This window comes from Centroberyx affinis, unplaced genomic scaffold (genome assembly GCF_046629955.1).
Source record: "Centroberyx affinis isolate AG114_WGS23_722 - 3 ecotype Tasmania unplaced genomic scaffold, CSIRO-AGI_Caff_v1 ptg003179l_1, whole genome shotgun sequence".
Taxonomy (NCBI): domain Eukaryota; kingdom Metazoa; phylum Chordata; class Actinopteri; order Beryciformes; family Berycidae; genus Centroberyx; species Centroberyx affinis.
The window spans coordinates 272552-293205 of NW_027281226.1; the positions used below are offsets into that span (position 1 = coordinate 272552).

Consider the following 20654-nt stretch of genomic DNA (forward strand, 5'->3'; position numbering starts at 1 on the left):
ACTGTATGTGCCTATAATAGAGAAAAAATGTCTCTCACTCATGGATATAGACAATTGTGGACTTGTACACATTCACACATGCTGTACTTTATAACTTTTGCAGCAGCTGTACTGGCAATGTTTAATAATATATTATTTGTATTTTAGAATTGAAATATCTCATGTTTCAAAATGTCCCATAACTTTTCTTATACTTTTCTGTAACAACCAGTGTTAGACTTTCTAAGTCATACAAGGAAATAGTAGTTCAACTGACAGCTTGTTGACCTTCTCTTAGAAACCTCCAAAATTCATTATCCTTTCTAGTGTTTAGTCACATAATTTTGGCTTCGAGTGGCAGCCACACTCCAGCCACGCTCCAGACTCTGGCCTGGTAGTTCATACGCTAATGTTTATGTTAGCTCCAGCAGAGTTTCCCAAGATAATTTCGCTAAAACTAAGAGTCTGTCCCCAGAAATTCCATGAATGCTAATGCTCCCTCTCTCTCTCTCGCTCCGTAAGCCCCCACCAATGCCCTTTCTGGAATATTCCTTGCCTTTGATAGGATTAGGGTTGTGTGTTTAGCGGGATAAAACGAATGGAGCACATAAAGTGCAAAGGCTGCATTTATGGGCCAGCATTCAACAGAATTTAAAAGGCAGAAATATCAATTGAGACCAGAGGAGTGGCGAAGGATCGATTCACCACTTCCCTCGATAATGTAAATGACAGTAAGGGAAATTACATAAATCAGTCAGGGGGAATGCCTTTATCATTATGGTAATATGAATCATATTTTAGGTCAAACATGACTTTTGATGTTGCACAATTGACAAAGTCTTGACAAAGTCTTACTCAGCATTCATAGTCAGACATTTTAGTTAAGAGATAAGGCTTTTTCAAATTAGTTTCATCAAGGTATAATGTATTATATTGATTCACTTATTCCAAAATGAAGAACCTTTTACAGAGAGTAAGATATATCCATACTTAATGATGCTGTGCAGTGCAGTTTCTTTCCCCAGCTTCCATTTGGGCTAATTACAGAAGAAACGCTTCACTTTTCAGATCTGTGATTAATTTATATAAATTATATCAAAGCTCAGTCAAACCGGTTATGTTAAATCAACAGTTTGCAAAAACGAGTCTGAGAATAGAAAGTGAAAATCTTCATAGCTATTAATTCACTGACTGAGTGAGCTTGTCTGAGCTGTCTATACAATTAACGTAATGCCCTCCTTATTCCCCAAGAAGTTAATGAACTTAAGAGCAGCTCATTATCACCTTTACCTGGTGAATACTATTGTGTTAGCCCCACTTGCTTATTTCGGGCCGTATCCTTTGGAGCACTTTGCACTAATGAAAAGGTGTCATGTTAGCTCAGACCATGATGGATGGAAAGAACACAACCTCTGGAGGGTCGCTGGCACAGCTCCGCATGAGAGGGAGGGATTGTCACTGCCAGTCCGAGGGAAGCCACGTCCCTGCCAAAAAAGAAAAGGCCCAGAGATGTGATTGATGCAGCTGAACCGCAACGTCCAGGCCAAGCACAATCTGGATAAGCCCCGCGCTGTCCTGCGAGCAGCTCCAATATCTACAATTTGCTGATGGAATCTGGATAAGTGGACATGATATGGTCTCTGTATCAGTTATATATTTCTATTTTTTCTGATGCTTGATTGTTTTCCAAATTACACTGTTGCTTAATGCTTTAGCATTCTATTATGTATTTTCTCATTTTTGTTGTTTTTGTATTTAAAGAGAACTGAGCTAAACGGTGATGCCGATTGCCTTAAGAAATACATACTGTGAAAGGTGTTTTTTTTTTACATACTGTATATTTACTCTCCTGTGTGTCCTCACTGGCATGAATTTGAGGAGTGCAAGGATTTAATGACCTGTCTTCCATGTGAAGCTTTACCACAGGATACTTTATAACTGCAGTCTTCATTTTACTCAGGACAATCAGCGAATGGACACATAAAAGCACTGAACCTTTCTGATAGGGAGCAACTTTTCCCCCCACCAGGCATCCTAATTAGCTTTCCAGTACTACAACTCACTGCCTGCCTCACTGAAATCCCACTGAAAGTTTGCACTTGGCTCCTTCCCCACCTCACATTGGCTCATTCACTCCCCTCTGACAGAATTTGCCAGAAAATAGTTATTTTCCCTCCTGCAAAACTTTGTAAATCAATGGAGAATGCATATTCGCTATCAACCTTCACCAGCTGTTTAAAGTAAAGCAGGGGCGATGAATACTGAAGCAAGCTGAAGCACACAGTTTGGCTTAACGCACACACACATACACACACGCACACTATATACAAATTTAAAGGGAAAATGAAAGCAAAATTCCCATATGATCTTGAACAGCCAAGATATGGGAACGTCAACAAGTCTCTCTCATAGCAACAAAATCAGGAGCTGCAACAGACAGTGAATGAGAGACAGACCTTGGGGACACAATGACATTATCTAGAGTGATTTTTCAGGGATGTGGGCACATAACTATCAGTGCAGCAACAAAATAAAGCTCATTTGGATGTAAAAGCTCAAACATACTGCCTGCTGACGAAATCAGTCTCCAATTTGTTGTCAGTGGAGCAGCTCTAGATCTTGTCTATCAAAGATATCACAGATTAGAGACTTTGGTTTGCCGATTTCTAACTTTGGGACAGACTTGCTCATATTCAGAGGGAGACTGCTGCATGCTGAAACCTGCTTTAAGGCGAATTTTCATTTCGTTTAATTTCATGCCGTTCAGGCTCACTTGTAGCTGAGACACTGCTGAGAGCTCGACCACAGTCACTCCTGTGTAGTGTTTGGCAGCATGCCACATTAATCGCCAGGGTAATGGGAAGACAGGCCTATTGACCAGTAGTCCAATAGGACAGAGGGGCAGGACATACAAATCAAAGCTGTCCGGCCCCATATTGACCAGGCTGTCTACAAGAAGCGAGATTCATTAGCTGGGTGACAGGGGAATGAAGGGAGGGCCGAGCTCAGGAAGACAGGGGGATTTGATTCAGCTCAGGCCCTGCCAGACCTGGACAAAATAATGGTTGAATATGTATTTGAAGGGCAAGGCTCCACGTGGCAGCTGGGTCTTAGTCTCTCTGCTAATTCCTCATAGTGGACCAGGATTCAGTTTCTGCCTCTTCTCTGTGATCCATTTGTGTGTGTGTGTGTGTGTGTGTGTGACGGCGTTTTTCGGCTGAGTGCTTTTCAGCTTGTGAATGTATATAATGGGGAGGGTCAGCAGTGCGGCAGACAGGAGTGCATGCTAAGTGAGCAAGGTGTCATGGGTGCTAAACCTGCTCAGACTTGGGTATCATTCCTTTGAGCACTTCTGTCTTTCTTGTCACTCTCCACTGTATTCTGTCCAGTAGTGAAGAAATGCCATAAAAATGTGTTTAATATATTAAAAAACAAGGTGGACAGAGTTTATACATTACTGATAGCAGGCTATCCATCCTGCCTCTATCTGAAAGGCAGCTGGCTGCTCACTACACACAGCGGTTTTGTATGAGGCACACACTGTAATGAGTTAATGAAAGCAGCATTAGTGGCATATGTGCATTGATGGGAGGTTCACTAATTGAATTGGGCTCTGTATTTATAATGTTGCACGTTAAAGGTCAGACAAATAATTTCCTCTGCTTGAGTAGCAGTAAATATGACTCAAGCTTAGTAAGCTTGCTAATTAGTGAATTGATCTTATAGGTGAATCTCTATTTTTCTTTTCTTTTTTGCAATTTCCTTTATTGACAGCTAATGCATCCTGACACACATGAAAAATCACCTTGATTTACACAAGTGGCATTAAATACTTCAAAGCTGTACTTTTCAAATGCTCCATTGCTTCAGACAATTCAACACAATGAGAGGTGTGTTGCTTCTGATTTATTGTTTCTGCCGTTTATTATGGAAATCAAAACTCCTCACTGACCAAAGCAATCACAGGACTGTGATAAATGTGCACTTTGCTGCCAAGTGAGAAGTTTCAAAAGCAATTATGGAAATGCAGTATTGGAGGAGACAACTGCTGCGTGGTGAACTGAACATTTCCACAGGACAGCAGTAATCCATCAGTATTTTTACCTGTTAGATTGTCTATGACTAGGCCTATATTTCACATCATCTTTGTTCCCATCTGTTTTTGAGTCAGTTTTTTTAGAAATACTGAACAACCACCTAAGTGAAATATTTACCAACTCACCTTTAAACTAACCCTTTAAGTCTTTAATTAAGAATATGCCTACTGTTTTCTGGCATTTATTAGCAGACCCATATAAGAGCAGAAGTGGGCTGTGACTGTCCCCTTGTGGGCAGGGTAGTGAACATCTCATTGGAGTGGTAAGGTGGACTAGTGGTGGGAGTGACCGGCCTGTAGCCATAAAGTCACAGGTTCAAACCCTACAACAGCAGTGTGTCCTGTCAGAGTGCCATTGAGAAAGACACTGAATCCCTACCTCGCTCATTGAAAGTCACTCTGGACAAGAGCGTCACCTACATGCCTTAAATGTAAAGCAAATATAATCAAGCAATTGTAAATCTCATTCTTGACTCACATTTCTTGTCTTCAAAACACTTGAGGGGATTATGGCTGCATGTGATATGTACATTAGTCTCATTTAATTTCATTTGTCACTGAAATGTGTACCATAGACTGTAAATAATATGGTATGCACACTCTTTTCAACACATCTGCGTATATTCTTTGGTACAACACACACTTTTCAACACAACCTAATGACAATACATTTTGTGTGTTGTTACTGACATATCTTGTGTTGAAAAGTAACACAAGTGTGCATTGTCCCAAAGAAGACACACAGATGTGTTAAAATGACACATCCTTTGTAAGTGTGTATACATGTACATTTGTATACACAACTGTATACATTATATAGTACATTATACATAGCATTATACATGGCCTAACATAGAGGCCAACAGTATTAGCATTAGTTACATTGTTTTACATTTTACCCTATCTGGCAACAGTTGAGGTAAGCCTAATTTTCAAGAAATTAGTTGAATAATATGTAACGTGTTAATTCAAATAAAAAAATAGATGTTTCGTCACCTTCGTGAGCCAAAACAAGTGGGTGAGTGATTTACATTTCACTCTCCCGTCGTAGTAACCTCTGATAAAGAGGATGGATGAGAAAAGCGGAGAAAACCAATGACTCTGGCATAATTTAGCGTGCGGTCACGTGCCCAGGCTATTAGAGACCGGGAGGAGTGTCATTATTGACAATGTGTTATGGTTTGGCAGACGACACCGAGGAAGACCGAGACGAGGAAAAAAAGGAATTCCCATCATCAGTAAGCCTTTACCATCTATAATTTACTGTGCAGTGGTTGCTTTCGCTCCATTAGCCGACAGCGACCCTATTAAACGGCGTCGTTCGCGTTTCTGCCATGCACACCTCGCAGCGTTTTCATTTGATTTATTTCATGCAATCAATGGTTATCTTTTCGCGTGGCCTATAGTGATAAAAATGGTTCGAGAGCTGCGAAGATGTCATTGTTTGACCATTCGTGTGCATGGATCGTGCCTCGATCTGCATCATCTATTTTGTTATTTATCAAAATCATGTTATATGAGGCTGTACGTTGGCACGTGAGACGACCATGTTATTAATCAATACACTGACAGATGTGAGCCTAATTATCAGGGGGAAGCCCAAAAAAGGCCTGAACAGTTCATTCAGTCTTACTACATCAGTAAAGCCATACATTGCAATCTTTGTCAGCGTGCAATAAGGAAACTTTAATGTAAGTTTTATTATATTGAGGCATCAGGTTCATTTAAACAAAAACTGCTGTATTTTCATCCATTATAATCTTGCTCTCATAGTCTAACCAACATCTATCTATCTATCTATCTCTCTCTCTCTCTCTCTCTCTCTCTGTCTCTCTCTCAATTTCATAGGTGGCTAAATGTGATTGATTGGCCCGCTTCAGGATCTGTGCTGTGTGTTTCTCCTTGACCGAGTGGATGGACATAGAAAAATGATATCTTCAGTGACTCAGGGAAAAATGACAAAGTGATTGGATTAATGCAGATGAAACCTCTCCACCTGCTCTTTGGGGGATAAAAGTGTTTGGTCTGTCTAATCTTATGAGGAAGCTCAGTTTTTCACACTGCTGTGAAAGGTGGCACAATCCTGTGCCACCAGAGATTCTTAGGTTTTGTAAGTATTAAAATTGATGGTACATAAGTTTGTGTTGGTGTCATATGAGCAAATATCTGCTCCAATGTCTAGATTTAAACAACATAATGTCAATTTATATTATTTAAGTTATTATATCACCAATGTGGAATTGCAAGCATAAGTAAAATGACTGGCTCTGCTTTATTGTGGTCTTTCTATCCCGAGAAAAACATCTGGCTCAATACACATTCACTTCAATCTAAAATGTGAACAGAAACTACAGTTCCCTATAATTGAATTTACCTGAAATGTCAATCTGTCTCTAATTATTTTCTTCCTAAATGCTGAAGAAAGTCCAGCTGGGTTCAGTCAGGGCAGAGCCATGGGGTGCGGGGGGAGCAGGACAGACGCTCTGGAGCCTCGCTACCTGGAGAGCTGGACCAAGGAGACGGAGTCGACGTGGCTGACCAGCACCGACACTGACATTCCCCTGTCGTCCATCCAGAGCATCCCCTCCGAGAACTCCTCCGAGGCCGGCTTCGCTTCCGAGAAAACAATCAGCCCTGGTGAGAAAAATGAATTATGGATCGGTGGATGAATGAATGAATACTTAATTGATCTCTAACGGGGACTAGGCTGAACAAATTAATAATCCATGAATTGTTGAATGAATACTTAATTGATTCCCACCATAGAATATGGTATATTTGAAATGCCAATTATTTTATCTGTTGTTTTTTTTTTTTTCTCATTTTGGAGCCCTTGTAACCGGTGATCATGTGTGACTTCATTTTCATGGATGTTCTGCTCTGAATTCAAACCCATTATGTTCTGATTATCTCTATAACATATTCACCAATTGAGCAATGCGGGATGTGTGACAATTGAAGATGGATCTGACTATACTGGTACTATAGTTTGTAAATTTGTCATTGCCAGGGACGCTGTACATTTCTGGGCACAAATTCTTTGATGTGGGGGAGAGATGAATCAGTGGACGGGTTGAATAGGCTGCATCAATAGCCAGTGTGCACAAACAGGATCTGGCTCACATGGCAACGGATACAACCGTTAGCTGATGCGATAAGAGAACCTTGATCTAATTGTGAAGACAAATTCGGTTAAGCTACTTTCTGAAGAGACAAAACAGATCCAAATCTGCCCAAATTAATTAGCAGCTGGCAACAACAGGTCTGTAACAATATAGCATACATCTGTCCACAAAAAAGGTATGTTTTTCAAATATGGTAATGTTTATTTGATGAGTCACCATGCAGTACTTTGTTTCAAAAAGGGCATCCAATCTGTTGTGTTGCCTGTCACAGTCAGTCACAAGACAAATGGGTAAAATCTTTGTCAGTGACCATGTTAAGTTTATCTGCAGTGACTTCTGATAAAGACTCCTTCAATCATTGTACACTGTATGTTGGATCCATTAACTAAAGGGATGGTGATCTTCATAATGTCAAGGGTTTGGAGGTCAGTGGGTCACGTGCAGCAGAAAAACAAACTCCTGGATTGATGTCATTCAAACCTCCTAGCCAACCCAACTGGCATGAGTGGATGTTGAGATTTGGGATGACATGAAAAGAGGCATGATGTCAACCCAGGATGTCATTGGGTGTGCCCAAGGACAAACTGAAGGTTCATGTTGAGGGTTATTGATTAACTTCCCCCTCCTTTCAAAGAAAGTTTCCAGATTCCCAGTTTCCAAGATTCTAGCCAGCAGTTAACACACACTACTAGTCACAAACTCGCCATCTTCAGGCTACTGGAGCCACAAGTATACCCTCACAGTAAAGCACTTTTCATAAGAGCACACGCGTGGATGTATAGTGATTTAGTTGCTGCAAAAGGGACAAAGCTCCAGTTTTTTTCTGTTCCAGTTCCAGATTTCTTTGAAGACGGTCTACCTCCTCCGGCTCAGGCGTACCTGAAGGTTTGCTCGGCCATGTCTGAGGCCAATCTGAATGACGTGAAACCCAACAGCCCCCCTGCAATACTGGCCTCTCCTCACCAGGAGGCGGTGTTACCCTCCTCTGGCACCACAGTGCAGCGCAGAAGTGTCCTGCGCACCGAGGAGATTGTAAGTTGCTCTCTGATGCTTTTGATAGCTCCAAAGTCTACTCTGTTCAACATATGCAAAGACACCTGTTGTAAAGGTAATGAGCCGTGGCTCGCCCAATTGTGGATAGAGGTCTAGAGAGACTCAATACACCATGGTATATAGTATTCAGGACCTTATGTTGTCATGGTGGCGTCTTTCTATACTATACATATTCTTGTCAATACAATAACTCAAGAACAACACATGATAGAAACTTCATACTTACACCACAGATTCCCCCTATAGTCGATGATCTGATTAGATTTTGCAGTACCTTGCTGCATAAATTTACATATTAATGAGAAAAATGAATTTTCTTGAAAGCAATATAACTCCTTGATTCTTTAAGATATGGGGTTCACATTAATACCACCCATGTGTTATGTGAAGACAAGTATATTAACACTGAAACATCTGGTAATTAATACATGAATTAGCTTGATGAATGACCTCATTAGCATAACTGTGTATGTTTAATATATTATGGTGATTATGGTGGGACATTAAGCAGCTCAAGTGCCTCTTGTTTCAGTTACTGCATTGTGCCGCAAGTTACAATTAAAACTACTGACATCTCAGTTAACTTAACCATATACCTGTCATCTGTTTCTGCTTTATCTTGCTAAGTTTCAGATGCCATATTTTTTATTATTTTTACAATTCGTCTCCCTTCTTTCTCTTTCCTCCCTTCCCAGACGAAGTGGCAGGACAATCGAATGTCGACCAAGCAGGTGACCATCACGGTGACACAGAGCATCCGTCAGGTGGACAAGAGCGGAAAGATCAAGGAGAAGTCCCTCACCACCTACGAGGTTATGAAACCTGTTGAAAGTCTCAAACAGGTGGCCACACAAAACACTTAAGTACAGCGAGGATAGGTAGGAGCCAAAGATAAATGATGACTGTGAAATAACTGAACACTGGTTGATCTGTTAATGAATTCATTTTGTTTCATGGAGAAAACTTGAAGGTTTGATTGCAGGGGATTTATAGACTGATTTTATGGCCATAAGTATGTGAAGAAAGCACAAGAGGGATGTCTGACTTTGTACTGTACGGACTTTGAACTGTGCGAGTTAGAGTGTCTCATTTTCCTGAAAAACATGGTGAACTAGGCCGTATTGTATTTAATACTGTATGAGGTATTTCTATGTGCCTGTTACAGCAATGTTGTTTTACTGTATCTTGACAGGTAAAAAAGTGTTTTAGAATATGATGTTTACATGTGAAAATGTAGGTTGGTCAAAAAAACAATGACATTTTAGCATACATTATCAGACAAAAAAAAAGTGAATACATAGTACATCAAATCAGACAGCTGCTTTCAAAATTATGGAAAGACAATCATTATTTGGCTCATTCAATCAGTGAACTGGAATCTTAGGAAAGCATTTTAAGATGCTTATGCTATAAAACTAATGTTACACACATGAATATTCACATAAATATTTCATACATAGTTTGTTATTCTACTTTGATATACAACATGTAGTTGCCGCTGGCTTAAATTTGAATGGCTCAGGAATCTGAATCTGATTGTGTTGATTGCACTATTTACAGTGTGTAAAGCCTGCTTTTATGTTTGTGTTGATAATGTAGAAAAAGTCTTCATAAATCATGCGTTGTTTGTATTTCTACCTTTTTTAATGTCGGGAAAACAATACAGTGTTGGATTTCTGATCTATTTCTCCCAAGTCTCGTGAGTTTTTTACTTACAATAAATCAAACAAGGGTTCTTTATGGCTCTGATCATTTTCAAATCATAGAAGTTGTATGACTAGTAACATGTTCAAGAGAGATCTATTTTGATGACACAAACAAGCGATGAGCGTATTGTCATATTTGCTTTACATACGCTATACTCTATGGAGAACTAGTGAAATGCTAAATGTCCTCTCCCACTTTCCTTAAAACACAAAAAAAACAGTGAAGAAGAACAAACATGCACTTTTTTGGCAGCATCTTCCTTACACGTAGCATGCGACATCGACTCTGGCAGCTTGCATTACTGTGTGCAATGGGCCTATAAGATGAGCAATTGCAAAGAGTTTTTTTCTGTGGTCCTAGATCACTAACTGTACAGTTGGCCATCACTTTTATTCTAACATCTGCTCTGTGGTCAGCTTTGTGTTGACAGTGTGTGGATCTGTTTTTTCTGGTCGTATTGTATCTCTCCTATTCTGAATGATGGCTCCTCCTTCTCCATCCACTCCTCCACACTGAACTCTGGGAAGAAGAAGTTGATCTCTCTGTGTGCCGACTCAGCTGAATCTGGTAAGAAGAATGGCAGATTAAGAAATATTCTATTAAGAACATTTGGTAAATTTAATAAATGTATAACTAGAACAAACACATATCTTTTAAGCATGTCTAAAAATGGAAGTATAGGGGGTGAATATGTACATTTCTTCAGTATATTTCTTCAGTTATATAAAGGCACTTTATATACCTAGAGAAATATTCAGATCTGTCCTATGATTACAAGAGTGTATAATGATTACAGAATAGCAACTTCTATGATTGGTCACACAGGGCTTATTGTTGAACAATCAGACCCTTAAGAATCTGCACCGCTGTAATTTCAGACCACTTTGTGTACCACTCATCTAGTACTAGGGCCATAATAAAATCAATAGGTTCAGACTCTTACTGAATGTAAAATTAAAGCAAATACTTGATTGATTTTAACTTAATCAAAATAATATTAAGGCAGATATTAAGATGCACTATGGATGTGCGTCAAATACTCATTTTACAAATTGCCTGAAAAATCACTTTTAAATGTGTGGCAAAGTTTTTCCCTATGCTTGTGTTTCTGGCCTATGATTACACCGTGTTTCAGTGCAATTCCAGGCCTGCACTAAACCTGCTAAAATTGTAGGACATTATGTGGTTTGACTGCCCTTGTAAAGATGCACTGGCCTTCGGACTTGTTGTAAAGCAAAGAGGTTGCCCTGGGAATTTGTGAGCAAGAGCATAAATTGTTAAGGAGAGTTAAAATTGAAAGACGTAAATACATGACATAATACCCCTTTAAATTAGAAACAACATATGCATAATTACTCTTGTATCATGAGGCTTCATACCTGAGCCATGAGTAGTGTTCCTTGTGTCTGTGAGTCCATACTGGGCCCGGATGGTGGCAGGAGAGGTATATCTGGCCCTGAACACTTTGGTTGGTCCCATCAGTTCCCTCCAGTGATGTATGGCATCCTCTCGGGCTAGAATGTACGCCCGCATCGGACCACTGGGGGTAAGAGTGTGAAATAAAAATCTGAGCATTCATGGTTAAATATCAGTACAGTACAGTATGAGCCACAAGTGCAAAACCATGTGTTGCTCTGTCTGCCTGTTACAAACCTTTAGTTTGGAGTGCTGGATGCATGACTAGGCATGAATAGAGAGCCAAACAGTGAAAGTTTAATCTATTCTCTCTGCAACCCCCTATGAAGAAAGTTGGCCTATAAATACATATCCAGCGTATGTAGCTATCAGATTATGCAAAACAAGGCAAACAGGGGGTGCTTCAAGCTGGACTTGCTGATGATCCATTTTGTGTCTCCACTAACAATAACATCACCCAAGGAAAGGTTACTGTAGCAACCGTGGCTTCACCACGGTGACTCTACAAAGATGACAAGTGTGATTACAAGAACCTTTAGCAATCCAGTGGGGGTCCTCGGCATGAGGAGCCCATACAAACTATAATAGGTAGGCTGCATGCCGATCTTCAAACGATTGCTCCAGGGGTCGAGCGCTAAACATAGTAGTCTACTGATAATTGAAACCCCTGTAGTGATGTTTCAAAATCTGGATAGAAATGATTTCTTGGTGACTTGGTGAGCGTGAAATAAGAGCGTTATCAACCGAGATGTGCTTTTATGTGTCAGCCCAGTGGGCTAAGTGATAAGGCTATTTCTTTTCCCTACAATGCTTTAACAGTTATTCCCTTTCCAATACATCAGACAAAAGAAACAGCACTTATCCAAATGCCTGAAAGCACAATAGTTGTACATGTCTGTCAGGGTAAAGTAAAGCTTACCTTGACATGAATTCTACAAGTCTTTGATAGAAGAATCGCCCTAAGAAGCAAAACAAAAGCAAAACATTTGAAGTGAAAATGCCTCTAAAGCTCAAGGAGGGAAACAGACAATAGATAAAGCAACAACTAGAATGCGAGTGCGCTACAGAGGTAACACAGGTCTGAAAGAGCCAGGAGCCTTGTATTCCTCCCAGACAGCTCTTGTTATCTAAAAGATATCACACATAAACTCATTCATGCCTGAAGCCTTGGGCAATTTGAAAATTGTTCTTCATCGTCCGACTTTGGAAGAAACATCAAAGAGAAACAACTGTGCCATTACTAAAGGCAGGTGGTTTTCTCTGGAAGCAGATGCTCAATTAACACAGGGGGGGATGAATCATCTGGTTCTGACTGGTCTGATTCAAGTTGTGCCTTTGAAGCTAGACAAAATGGAAAATGGATAACCAACCACATATTCACAGGAAATTCTTCTCTGGATGGTAACAGTAACTGATGGTACTACGCTTGTTATGTAGCCTAGATACATGGGAATTAGTGATGCATCAGCCAAGTGTGTAGCTGACTCAGTTGTTTGGTCAGATGGAACCACTGCGGTATAGCCTTGCTAATTTGAATACATAGGGAACTTAATGAACACAGACAAGTGATGTTTCCACACCTGCATGCTCAGCATAAAACCTCTCAGAGTCCTGTCTTCTCCACACCAGATCTTTGCTTCTAACAATGACAAAGTTGTTGTCCAGGATTCTCTGGTGAAGAGCCTGAAAGAACATAAAATATGTTGTGTTACCTCCTTGTACAATACTATAGCTCAAGTTAACCAGTAAACTAGGTCTGTATGGATGATGTAGGTATGTTCGGGTCAAATGTGCATACAGGCTGCCATGTGCAAATTTATTCCAAAAGGTTTATAGGAAAATGGTAAACATTTTGATATAAGTGTTAGGCCTGCCAAGGATGACACTGACAGCAAAATACTAGATAATACTAATAAATACAAAGGTCTTCTGGAGCCATTCCTCCACTATTTATTAAGGTGACAACAGACGTAAAACAGGTTCACTTTATGAGGCTTTCAAATGGAACCTTCTGATAATGGAATATTTTATGATTCACACAACTTTCATCCATTTGAGGCCTTGGGGCTTGTGAGTTTATCAAGGCAGCAAAGTGAGCTTCTTTTATGTTGAAATCTATTGAATGAAATTGTGTGTTCAGAGGAATAGGCCTACATCAAATTGCAAGCCACTATGGATCCTTATCACTTTGCCTACCAACCAATATAAATTGGTCAAAGATGGAGGTGATTAATCAAATACATTCCGACAATTTTGTTAATGCCTAGAGAAAACATGTGCACCATTTTAACCTGTGCCACATTGAGCTGTTGTTGTGGGCTGCATGACCTACAACATTGCATTTCATGGACACCAATTGTCTTGCAATCTTGTGAGACAATCAGGTGCAATCAGGTGGAAGGAGAGAGGAGGCAGGAGAGAGGGAGGGAGGGTGAGGAGGATGATGTCCAGACAGCGATAAAAACACACGAAGAGAGGTATGATTCTGATTTTTTTCTTGTGATAATTTTGTTTGACAATGAGCTAAATTAAAAAAGAGAAATCTCATCATCTTTTAAAAAATGTTTACACTTTGACCACCAGATGTCACTATTCATTGTGCCATTAATTTATTTTAGGAAAAAAAAAATCCTACAAAGTATAGGTTATCAAAAGGTTATGCATCCGAACATTCCTTAAGTACGTGAACACTACAAAGCTGGAAGACAGTCTCTGGCTGAAAGTATGTAAAAGTATTTAGAGCACCAAAAAGAGCCTTTATAATAACAAAAACAAAGTTGGAGCCCAAAGAAGCAGATAAAGCCTTTACAGCAATAACAACTACACATCCATGCCTAGAGGGATAGCATGTGCTCGCTTTCAGCTAGCCCACTCACTGTGAAAGTGAATGAGCAGAAAGAGGAAAGGCTCTCTCACCTCCAGCATCACAGGATGCGCAACCGCATCTGGCTTGATGACCGCTAGAGTGAGCTGCAGTGCTTTGGACCAGCGACCAATGGTTAGCAGCATTGCCTAGAAACAAAGAATAACAGAAATTATGACGTTAACAACAGTACTGTAGCTAGTTTTCCGCAAGGTCAAAGTCCATTTTTGTCACACTGCATTAAAGAAGCTAACTGTAGCAACAATGTAACGTTACTATGTAGAATGTTGTATCGCTAAGAACGTCACGTTTGCATTTATATCATTACTGCTAATCTAAGATTCAGCATTATATCCAGTATTAGTAGCCTACCGACCTTACTTGCGACTGGAATAACTGTAGTTTCAGAAATAGTCAGCGTGTCTTGTCTGACCGGTCAGTTTGCAGTCGAGAGCAGTGCAATGTGCGCAGCCATATTATAGGAAGTATCTAGGAACACGTTACGTTACGTCTCCACTCACTGCCTAATGAAATATAAGTGTCTGTAATGTAATTAGGATTTTGTGTATGTATGTACTAAGATATTAAGTGTTGGACTCAATCGCCATACGAGTCAGTCCGTTCGTAAATACTGTCCCCAGAAACTAAAACAGTACATGTAGTTCCACGTTAAGTGTGGCGATTGAAATTCCACTGTGAGTGAGACCAAGTCAGAAGAAAATCCACCTCAGGTTATTATATGACTGTTCAGTCTAGATTTGTAAAAATGAACAAAGTTACACACAAATGAAGCAAGACTTGATAATGTGCCAACAGGACCAGGGGTGATTTTAAAGGGAGATGGGTAGGTTTTCTGCTTTGTAACTATTAGCACTGCAGCAAATTTTTGTATTCTGTTCATCTACACATTTGGACTTTTTTTGGATTCATCGGCAATGGAGCAGTTCTAGGTTGTGTCTTTTGTTGATGGCACTAAATAAGAGTCTTTGGTTTGAGCGTCTGGCCTTGGGAGATACCTGTTACCATGTGCACATAAACATTCGGTTTTTGGTCCAGCTCAAGACCTTTGGCATATGTCATGACCTCTGTCATTAATAGTAATAATGTGCTACTTTGTTGATCCCCATAAGAGATCGGCGTCCCTGGAGCTGGTGGGGATTCAATGTAAACCCACCCTTTACACATGCCATAGGCTCCCTTAAGCCACATAGTTGATTTATCATGCTTTATTCCCTCTGTGTTGACTTGAATGTAGACATGCTGACAGCTCAAACAGCATGCTCCACTTGACTTTGTTCCACAACCATTTATAGAGCCAAGGTAGCTTGAGGGCAGAGATGAAATTAAGATTAAAGTCAAATGTCCTAGTCACCCCCAAAAAAGTTCAATATCTCAAACAATGATAGAATTGTAAAGCAGGTGATTACGGTTGGATCCTCTGTGAATACTAGATTCTCTCTTCAGTAACTGACAGCATAGCAGCTACAATCAGAGACTACAACAAGAGATACTTTTGTCTGTGGAATTTCATCAATGTGAGAGATCAGACATACAGTATGAGTTCCACACACTGGACACATTCCAGCAATGCAAAAATGCCACACCCTTGAAATGAGGTGGTGGTCTTGGGGGGGTGACATTCAGAGAAAGAGAAAGAATAGGGGGGAAGGGAAGAGGGGGATGACTGTCCCACATAGGTTTCTCCCACCTGCCAATGTCATGTGACTTGGGGTGACACCACAGCTGTTGCCTCCCATGAGGGGATGGAGAGGACGAGAGGAGGTGTCGGCAGGAGGAGGGGGGGGTGGGGATGGGGCTTGGAGACGGGGTGACACAGGAGAGAAGGGGAATGGGGGATCAGTGTGATGCTGGCTTAATAAAGTACAGTAGGAAAATCAATTAAAAACTACACAATGTAGGTCTGTACTACATTTTTCATCTTTATTAACCAAAACTGAGGCATTGTTTGTGCTGTCATAAACAAACCGCTGTACAAAACACACATGGGTGATCAGAGATGAACAAATGGTGGCTACCATTACTCACAGACTGCTTCAGACAGCAGGCCATTGTCTTTTCCTAAACCACAGAATCAACCAGGAGCCTACATCAAACCCAGGAGCAGGATTTATTACTCCAGAGGTGGAGAAAATAACACATACACCAAATAACAAAGGACCTTAAAGTAACAAAATAACAATTATTGAATGCCAGTTTGTGTCACCAAGAGGTCTGACAGTCATCATCTGTATATGGGTTTTCAAAGCAAAACGTGGCAGCTAACAGGCAAATAGTTTGTCCAAAAAGTGCAGGTGCATAGGTCACAAAAAGGGTAAAATTATTTAATGTGCCAAACACAGACAAACCGCACTGGCAAAGAGGAAAAGAGGAACAGTGGTGGCAAGTCGAAGCTAACTGACAGCGATAGATATTTAAGATGATAGTGCTAAACACCATAAAACTTCAGCCTCAGAAGTATCAACACCCCTGTGATAGAGTCTCAACAAACACTTAATGTCATTAGCTTTACAAAGCTGGAATTTATGGCAGGGCAGCCATTCACAAATCTTTTGAATCCAAGATCAATGCCCTGATCTTTTCCTAATGGGAAACGGTAATATGGTCTGATAAGTCTGCTACCAACTGTTAAACATGGTAGTGGATCTGTAATGGTTATGGCAGCCATTTTGTGGCAGTGATTAGGTCATGATTGTTCTACATGGTGGTATAAGGGTAAAGGAATATGAGGCCATTTTACTGTATGTGAAATTTAAGAGTGGTTTTATGAACACCAGGATGAAGTCAAATATTGGGAAGTTCTGGAGCATAGAGCATTTTCTCCACTGTATTTCTCTCTTCTATATCCACTTAATCTAATATCTCTATTGAATCTGGTCCCTCCTGATGGATGGATGAATGAATAAATGTTTTATTTTATTTATTCATTTGGGAAATCCATCATGTACAGTCACAAGACAGGCAAATTTCCTGAACTGACTAAAACATGTATCATTCATCAGGAATGAGCAGGTTCCAGTGGGACAGTAGACAAACTGGACGTAACAGAGAGCGTCATTGATCACTGCTGACTCTTCCATTAAACATCCTCAGCTGGGCAGCTGATTCAGCTGATCCCCCTGCTCTCTGCCCACCATAAACCCTATCTCTGTTTTATCTTGGTGTCGCTGCTACTGCTGACTAGTGCTGCTGCTGTTGCTGCTGGCTCTCCTGCAGTTGTCATTCCCTTTTGGTGGGAGCCGGGCAGCTGACTGACGACCCCCCCCCCCCCCCCTCTAGGCACTTGGGTGTCCATAGGCCACTTCACATTCATTCCTCCACCAGGAGCCACGACAGAGGGATCATGTGGAAATATGTGTCACATAGCGGCATGGAGACCACTTTCCTGTGATACTAGACAATCTTTTGGGGTTCTGAGTAAAGTGATAAAGGGGTTTTGTATTCTGGAAATGTATGTTGAGAATTGTGAGATATATACATGAATGAGACAGGATTAATGCCAAATGCTGTGCCTGATATAGCCTCATGTGTTTGTTGGTCTTATAAGATTACACTACTTGTGCACAAGGCATCGTATGTTTATTTTGTGTGAATACATGACCAACACTCATAGAGTAACTGGCCTTGTATATAAATAGTATAGTGGCCTTGTACACAAATAGTGTAGTCTGATACGATCTGATACAGTAATATAGGGTCTTTAACATAGAGATTGCCTTTCTACACTACTCATCCCTCAGCAGGGTAATTGATAGGCACACACCAGTAGTGAATGGGCAGCAATTTGAAATGCTGCCAACCATGTAAGCATGAACACAAATGATATTTCGGTAGCATGGCTAAAGGATGTGTGTATGTCCATATGTACTGCACTGAAAATATCACTGAAAATGTTTTTTACTCTATGCATATGCTATGAATACTGTGAATTACTTTCCATCCTGCCCCCTTTACTTGCACTGTATGTGTGTGCCTGTCCAATTATTGTCTCTTGTGTATCATGTAAAATCTGTATCTAATGTAAATGGAAAGAACATATAAATTCCAAGTCAAAATTCTTTGTAAATGGCATTTTGTACATGTACATGAATAAAGATGATTCTGTTTCCAAAATCCTGCTAGCCAGTGAAGCTAAAATTGTTTTATACCGTATATATATTAAAAGCACTTGAACTGTCCTGTCTAATCATGCTGAGTCAAAGAAGAGCTTTCAAGGTGACATCCACAACACAAAAGTTATATGCAAGTGGGGAAATGAGAATTTAACTTCTGTTTTCATATTTTTTTAAAGAAAAAAAAATACAGCCAGGTTTGTACTGCATATCCTAGTGTAGTAGTTCTCAACATGGGGTCCGGTGTCTACCAGGGGTCCTTGAGGGGGTTACAGGGGGTCCCCAGCAAATTGATCAATTGTTAAACTTCAGCATTATTTCATTTACAAGAAGTTAACACAATTAGGGGATGTAGAAGAATGACTATTTTGATCATTGTTTCACTGTTATCTCTGTAGCTGCAGTATACAGTAGATAATCATGGAATTCTGGACAAAATCATATCTAACAATAAAAATATTCTCAGATTTGGGTCGAAGAAACAAAATTTCATCAAATGGGGGTCTGTGTCCCTAATGTGGACTAAATTAGGGGTCCTTGATATGAAAAAGGCTAAGAATCACTGTCCTACTGATCCACCACATTGCAGCTCACCTGTCACCCGGTCACTCAGAGGCCGCCTGACCATTACAACAGGGTCAGTGACACCACTTAAAGGGAGACACAGGCCCCCATGTAACACCTACAGCCCTTTTATGTCTGAGTTGTTTGTTAAGAGGGGACTAGGTGGGAATTCCCAGGTCAGGGATGAGTTTCCTGTTCTGACACCTCTTGGGGCTTTAGTAACAGATCATAATTCGAGCACCACCTTCCAAGGCATTTCCAGAAATTCAGCGTAACACTATAATTGTAGTGGAAAGCTAATCAACAAAAATGGTAACACACACTATAGCAATCCCCCCATATATATATATTTATATATATATATATTTTTTGTAATAAACACAAAGCCATGACCACACCTTTTCATGTGACATTGAAAATAGTTTTAAAATAGTATTTTCGTCTCCTTTGTCTGCCACTGGTGTTTGAATGAAGGATGACCACCTTTTGTTTAACCACATGGCCTTCACAAGTCATTGTTACCCTGACCATGGTGCTTTGACAGGATGAGATGGGTCAAAGAGTTTGTTCAGATTATTTTACAATCACCACCAGGCCTCACAATATACTGATGAAAGTATAATTTGAGAGATTCTTTGAATTAATTAGAGTTTATCTGTTTATGAGTTGTTTTTTTCTAAATAATGGAGATGAAATTGTTTGCGAGATTGCAACCAAACAAGCAAATAAATGAGCCATCAACTGAAACATCTGCAGTTTCTAGAATTAGTAGAATTGCAATTCCTCATTCTAAAATCCAATGACCTCAAAGCATGTATCAAAATGCCTTTGTTCCCTCCGTGGCTCACGGGAGCGAGCCGCCTTCACCTCTCCATCACCTGTTCTCTCTTTTAGCCTAAATGCTGCTGCCCTTTGACCTTTCTGCTCCATTGCTTCACCACACGGGACCAGGCTCCCTGCAGCAGCTGTGTCAACCTCAGCCCCGGCAACTGGCGTGGCCCGTGAAGGACAGACAGAGAGCGGCGTTAATGTCAGACCATGCAATGAGTCAGCAACATGCTACAAAGATATCTGTTTTAGCTTTCTTAGGATCAAGCTGTTCGCTTTTACTTTTTGCCATTTGTTGCTGTTGCTTTTTATTTTGTTAGTGTGATTGAGCACCGTGGTGAAATTTCATGATAGCAGTGTAGCTCAACATGCTAATGTAGGCCTGTATGGTCTTCTTATGTTCAATAAATATTTCTCCTTGAAGCATTGTTTACCTTTCCTAGTTGTTGGGGTTTACTTTACTTTTTTATTCTCTCATATTGTGGATTTTTTCCCACGTGCTGCTTCTGTTGCTGTTTTTGCTCTTTGCCTTGGTTTCTGAAAACCTCAGCAAATATAATCAGTGAACTAAAACACATCTGTCACACATTTCTTGTCAGCATTAAAAGTTTCTTTGCAAATACACTGAGACATTATGTGTGAACAGTCCACTCATTATCATCACTCTCTTCCTTCTCAAGATATATTATCACTCATAAAATCACAGGCCAATCTAGAAAACACATCCAAATAGGGGATATTTTTGTGATGGTAAGGATGAGATTTAAAAATCAATCGGATGGAGGAGGGCTAACGTCAGTTCTCCACCTCCCACAGGGAGTTTCCTCCACAGAACAGGGGTTAAGACAGTTAGGTCGTTCCATCCTGTGCATAAATCTGCCCCATGTAGAGAG

The 20654-nt window shown here is 40.3% G+C and overlaps 2 protein-coding genes across 4 annotated transcripts; one reads left to right on the top strand and one right to left on the bottom strand.

Moving 5' to 3' along the window:
- The first annotated feature begins 6528 nt into the window (after positions 1 to 6528).
- On the top strand, positions 6529 to 9116 carry baalcb (BAALC binder of MAP3K1 and KLF4 b). The gene is made up of 3 exons (XM_071538004.1): positions 6529 to 6712; positions 8033 to 8232; positions 8949 to 9116. Exons 1-3 carry the CDS (start codon positions 6529 to 6531, stop codon positions 9114 to 9116), a joined length of 552 nt encoding a protein of 183 aa, XP_071394105.1.
- Positions 9117 to 9633: 517 nt separating this feature from the next.
- Positions 9634 to 15429, bottom strand: nme6 (NME/NM23 nucleoside diphosphate kinase 6). 3 transcript variants are annotated; one of them, XM_071537996.1, is made up of 6 exons: positions 15414 to 15429; positions 14293 to 14354; positions 12957 to 13059; positions 12296 to 12335; positions 11340 to 11500; positions 9634 to 10524 (listed from the first exon to the last, which is right to left on the bottom strand). In XM_071537996.1, exons 1-6 carry the CDS (start codon positions 15427 to 15429, stop codon positions 10373 to 10375), a joined length of 534 nt encoding a protein of 177 aa, XP_071394097.1. In that variant the 3' UTR covers positions 9634 to 10372. The 3 variants fall into 3 exon arrangements, with proteins under 3 accessions (XP_071394097.1, XP_071394096.1, XP_071394095.1); XM_071537995.1 differs by lacking the exon at positions 15414 to 15429 and adding an exon at positions 14621 to 14852 and having other exon boundaries at positions 14293 to 14388; XM_071537994.1 differs by lacking the exon at positions 15414 to 15429 and adding an exon at positions 14616 to 14852 and having other exon boundaries at positions 14293 to 14388.
- Positions 15430 to 20654: the final 5225 nt, after the last annotated feature.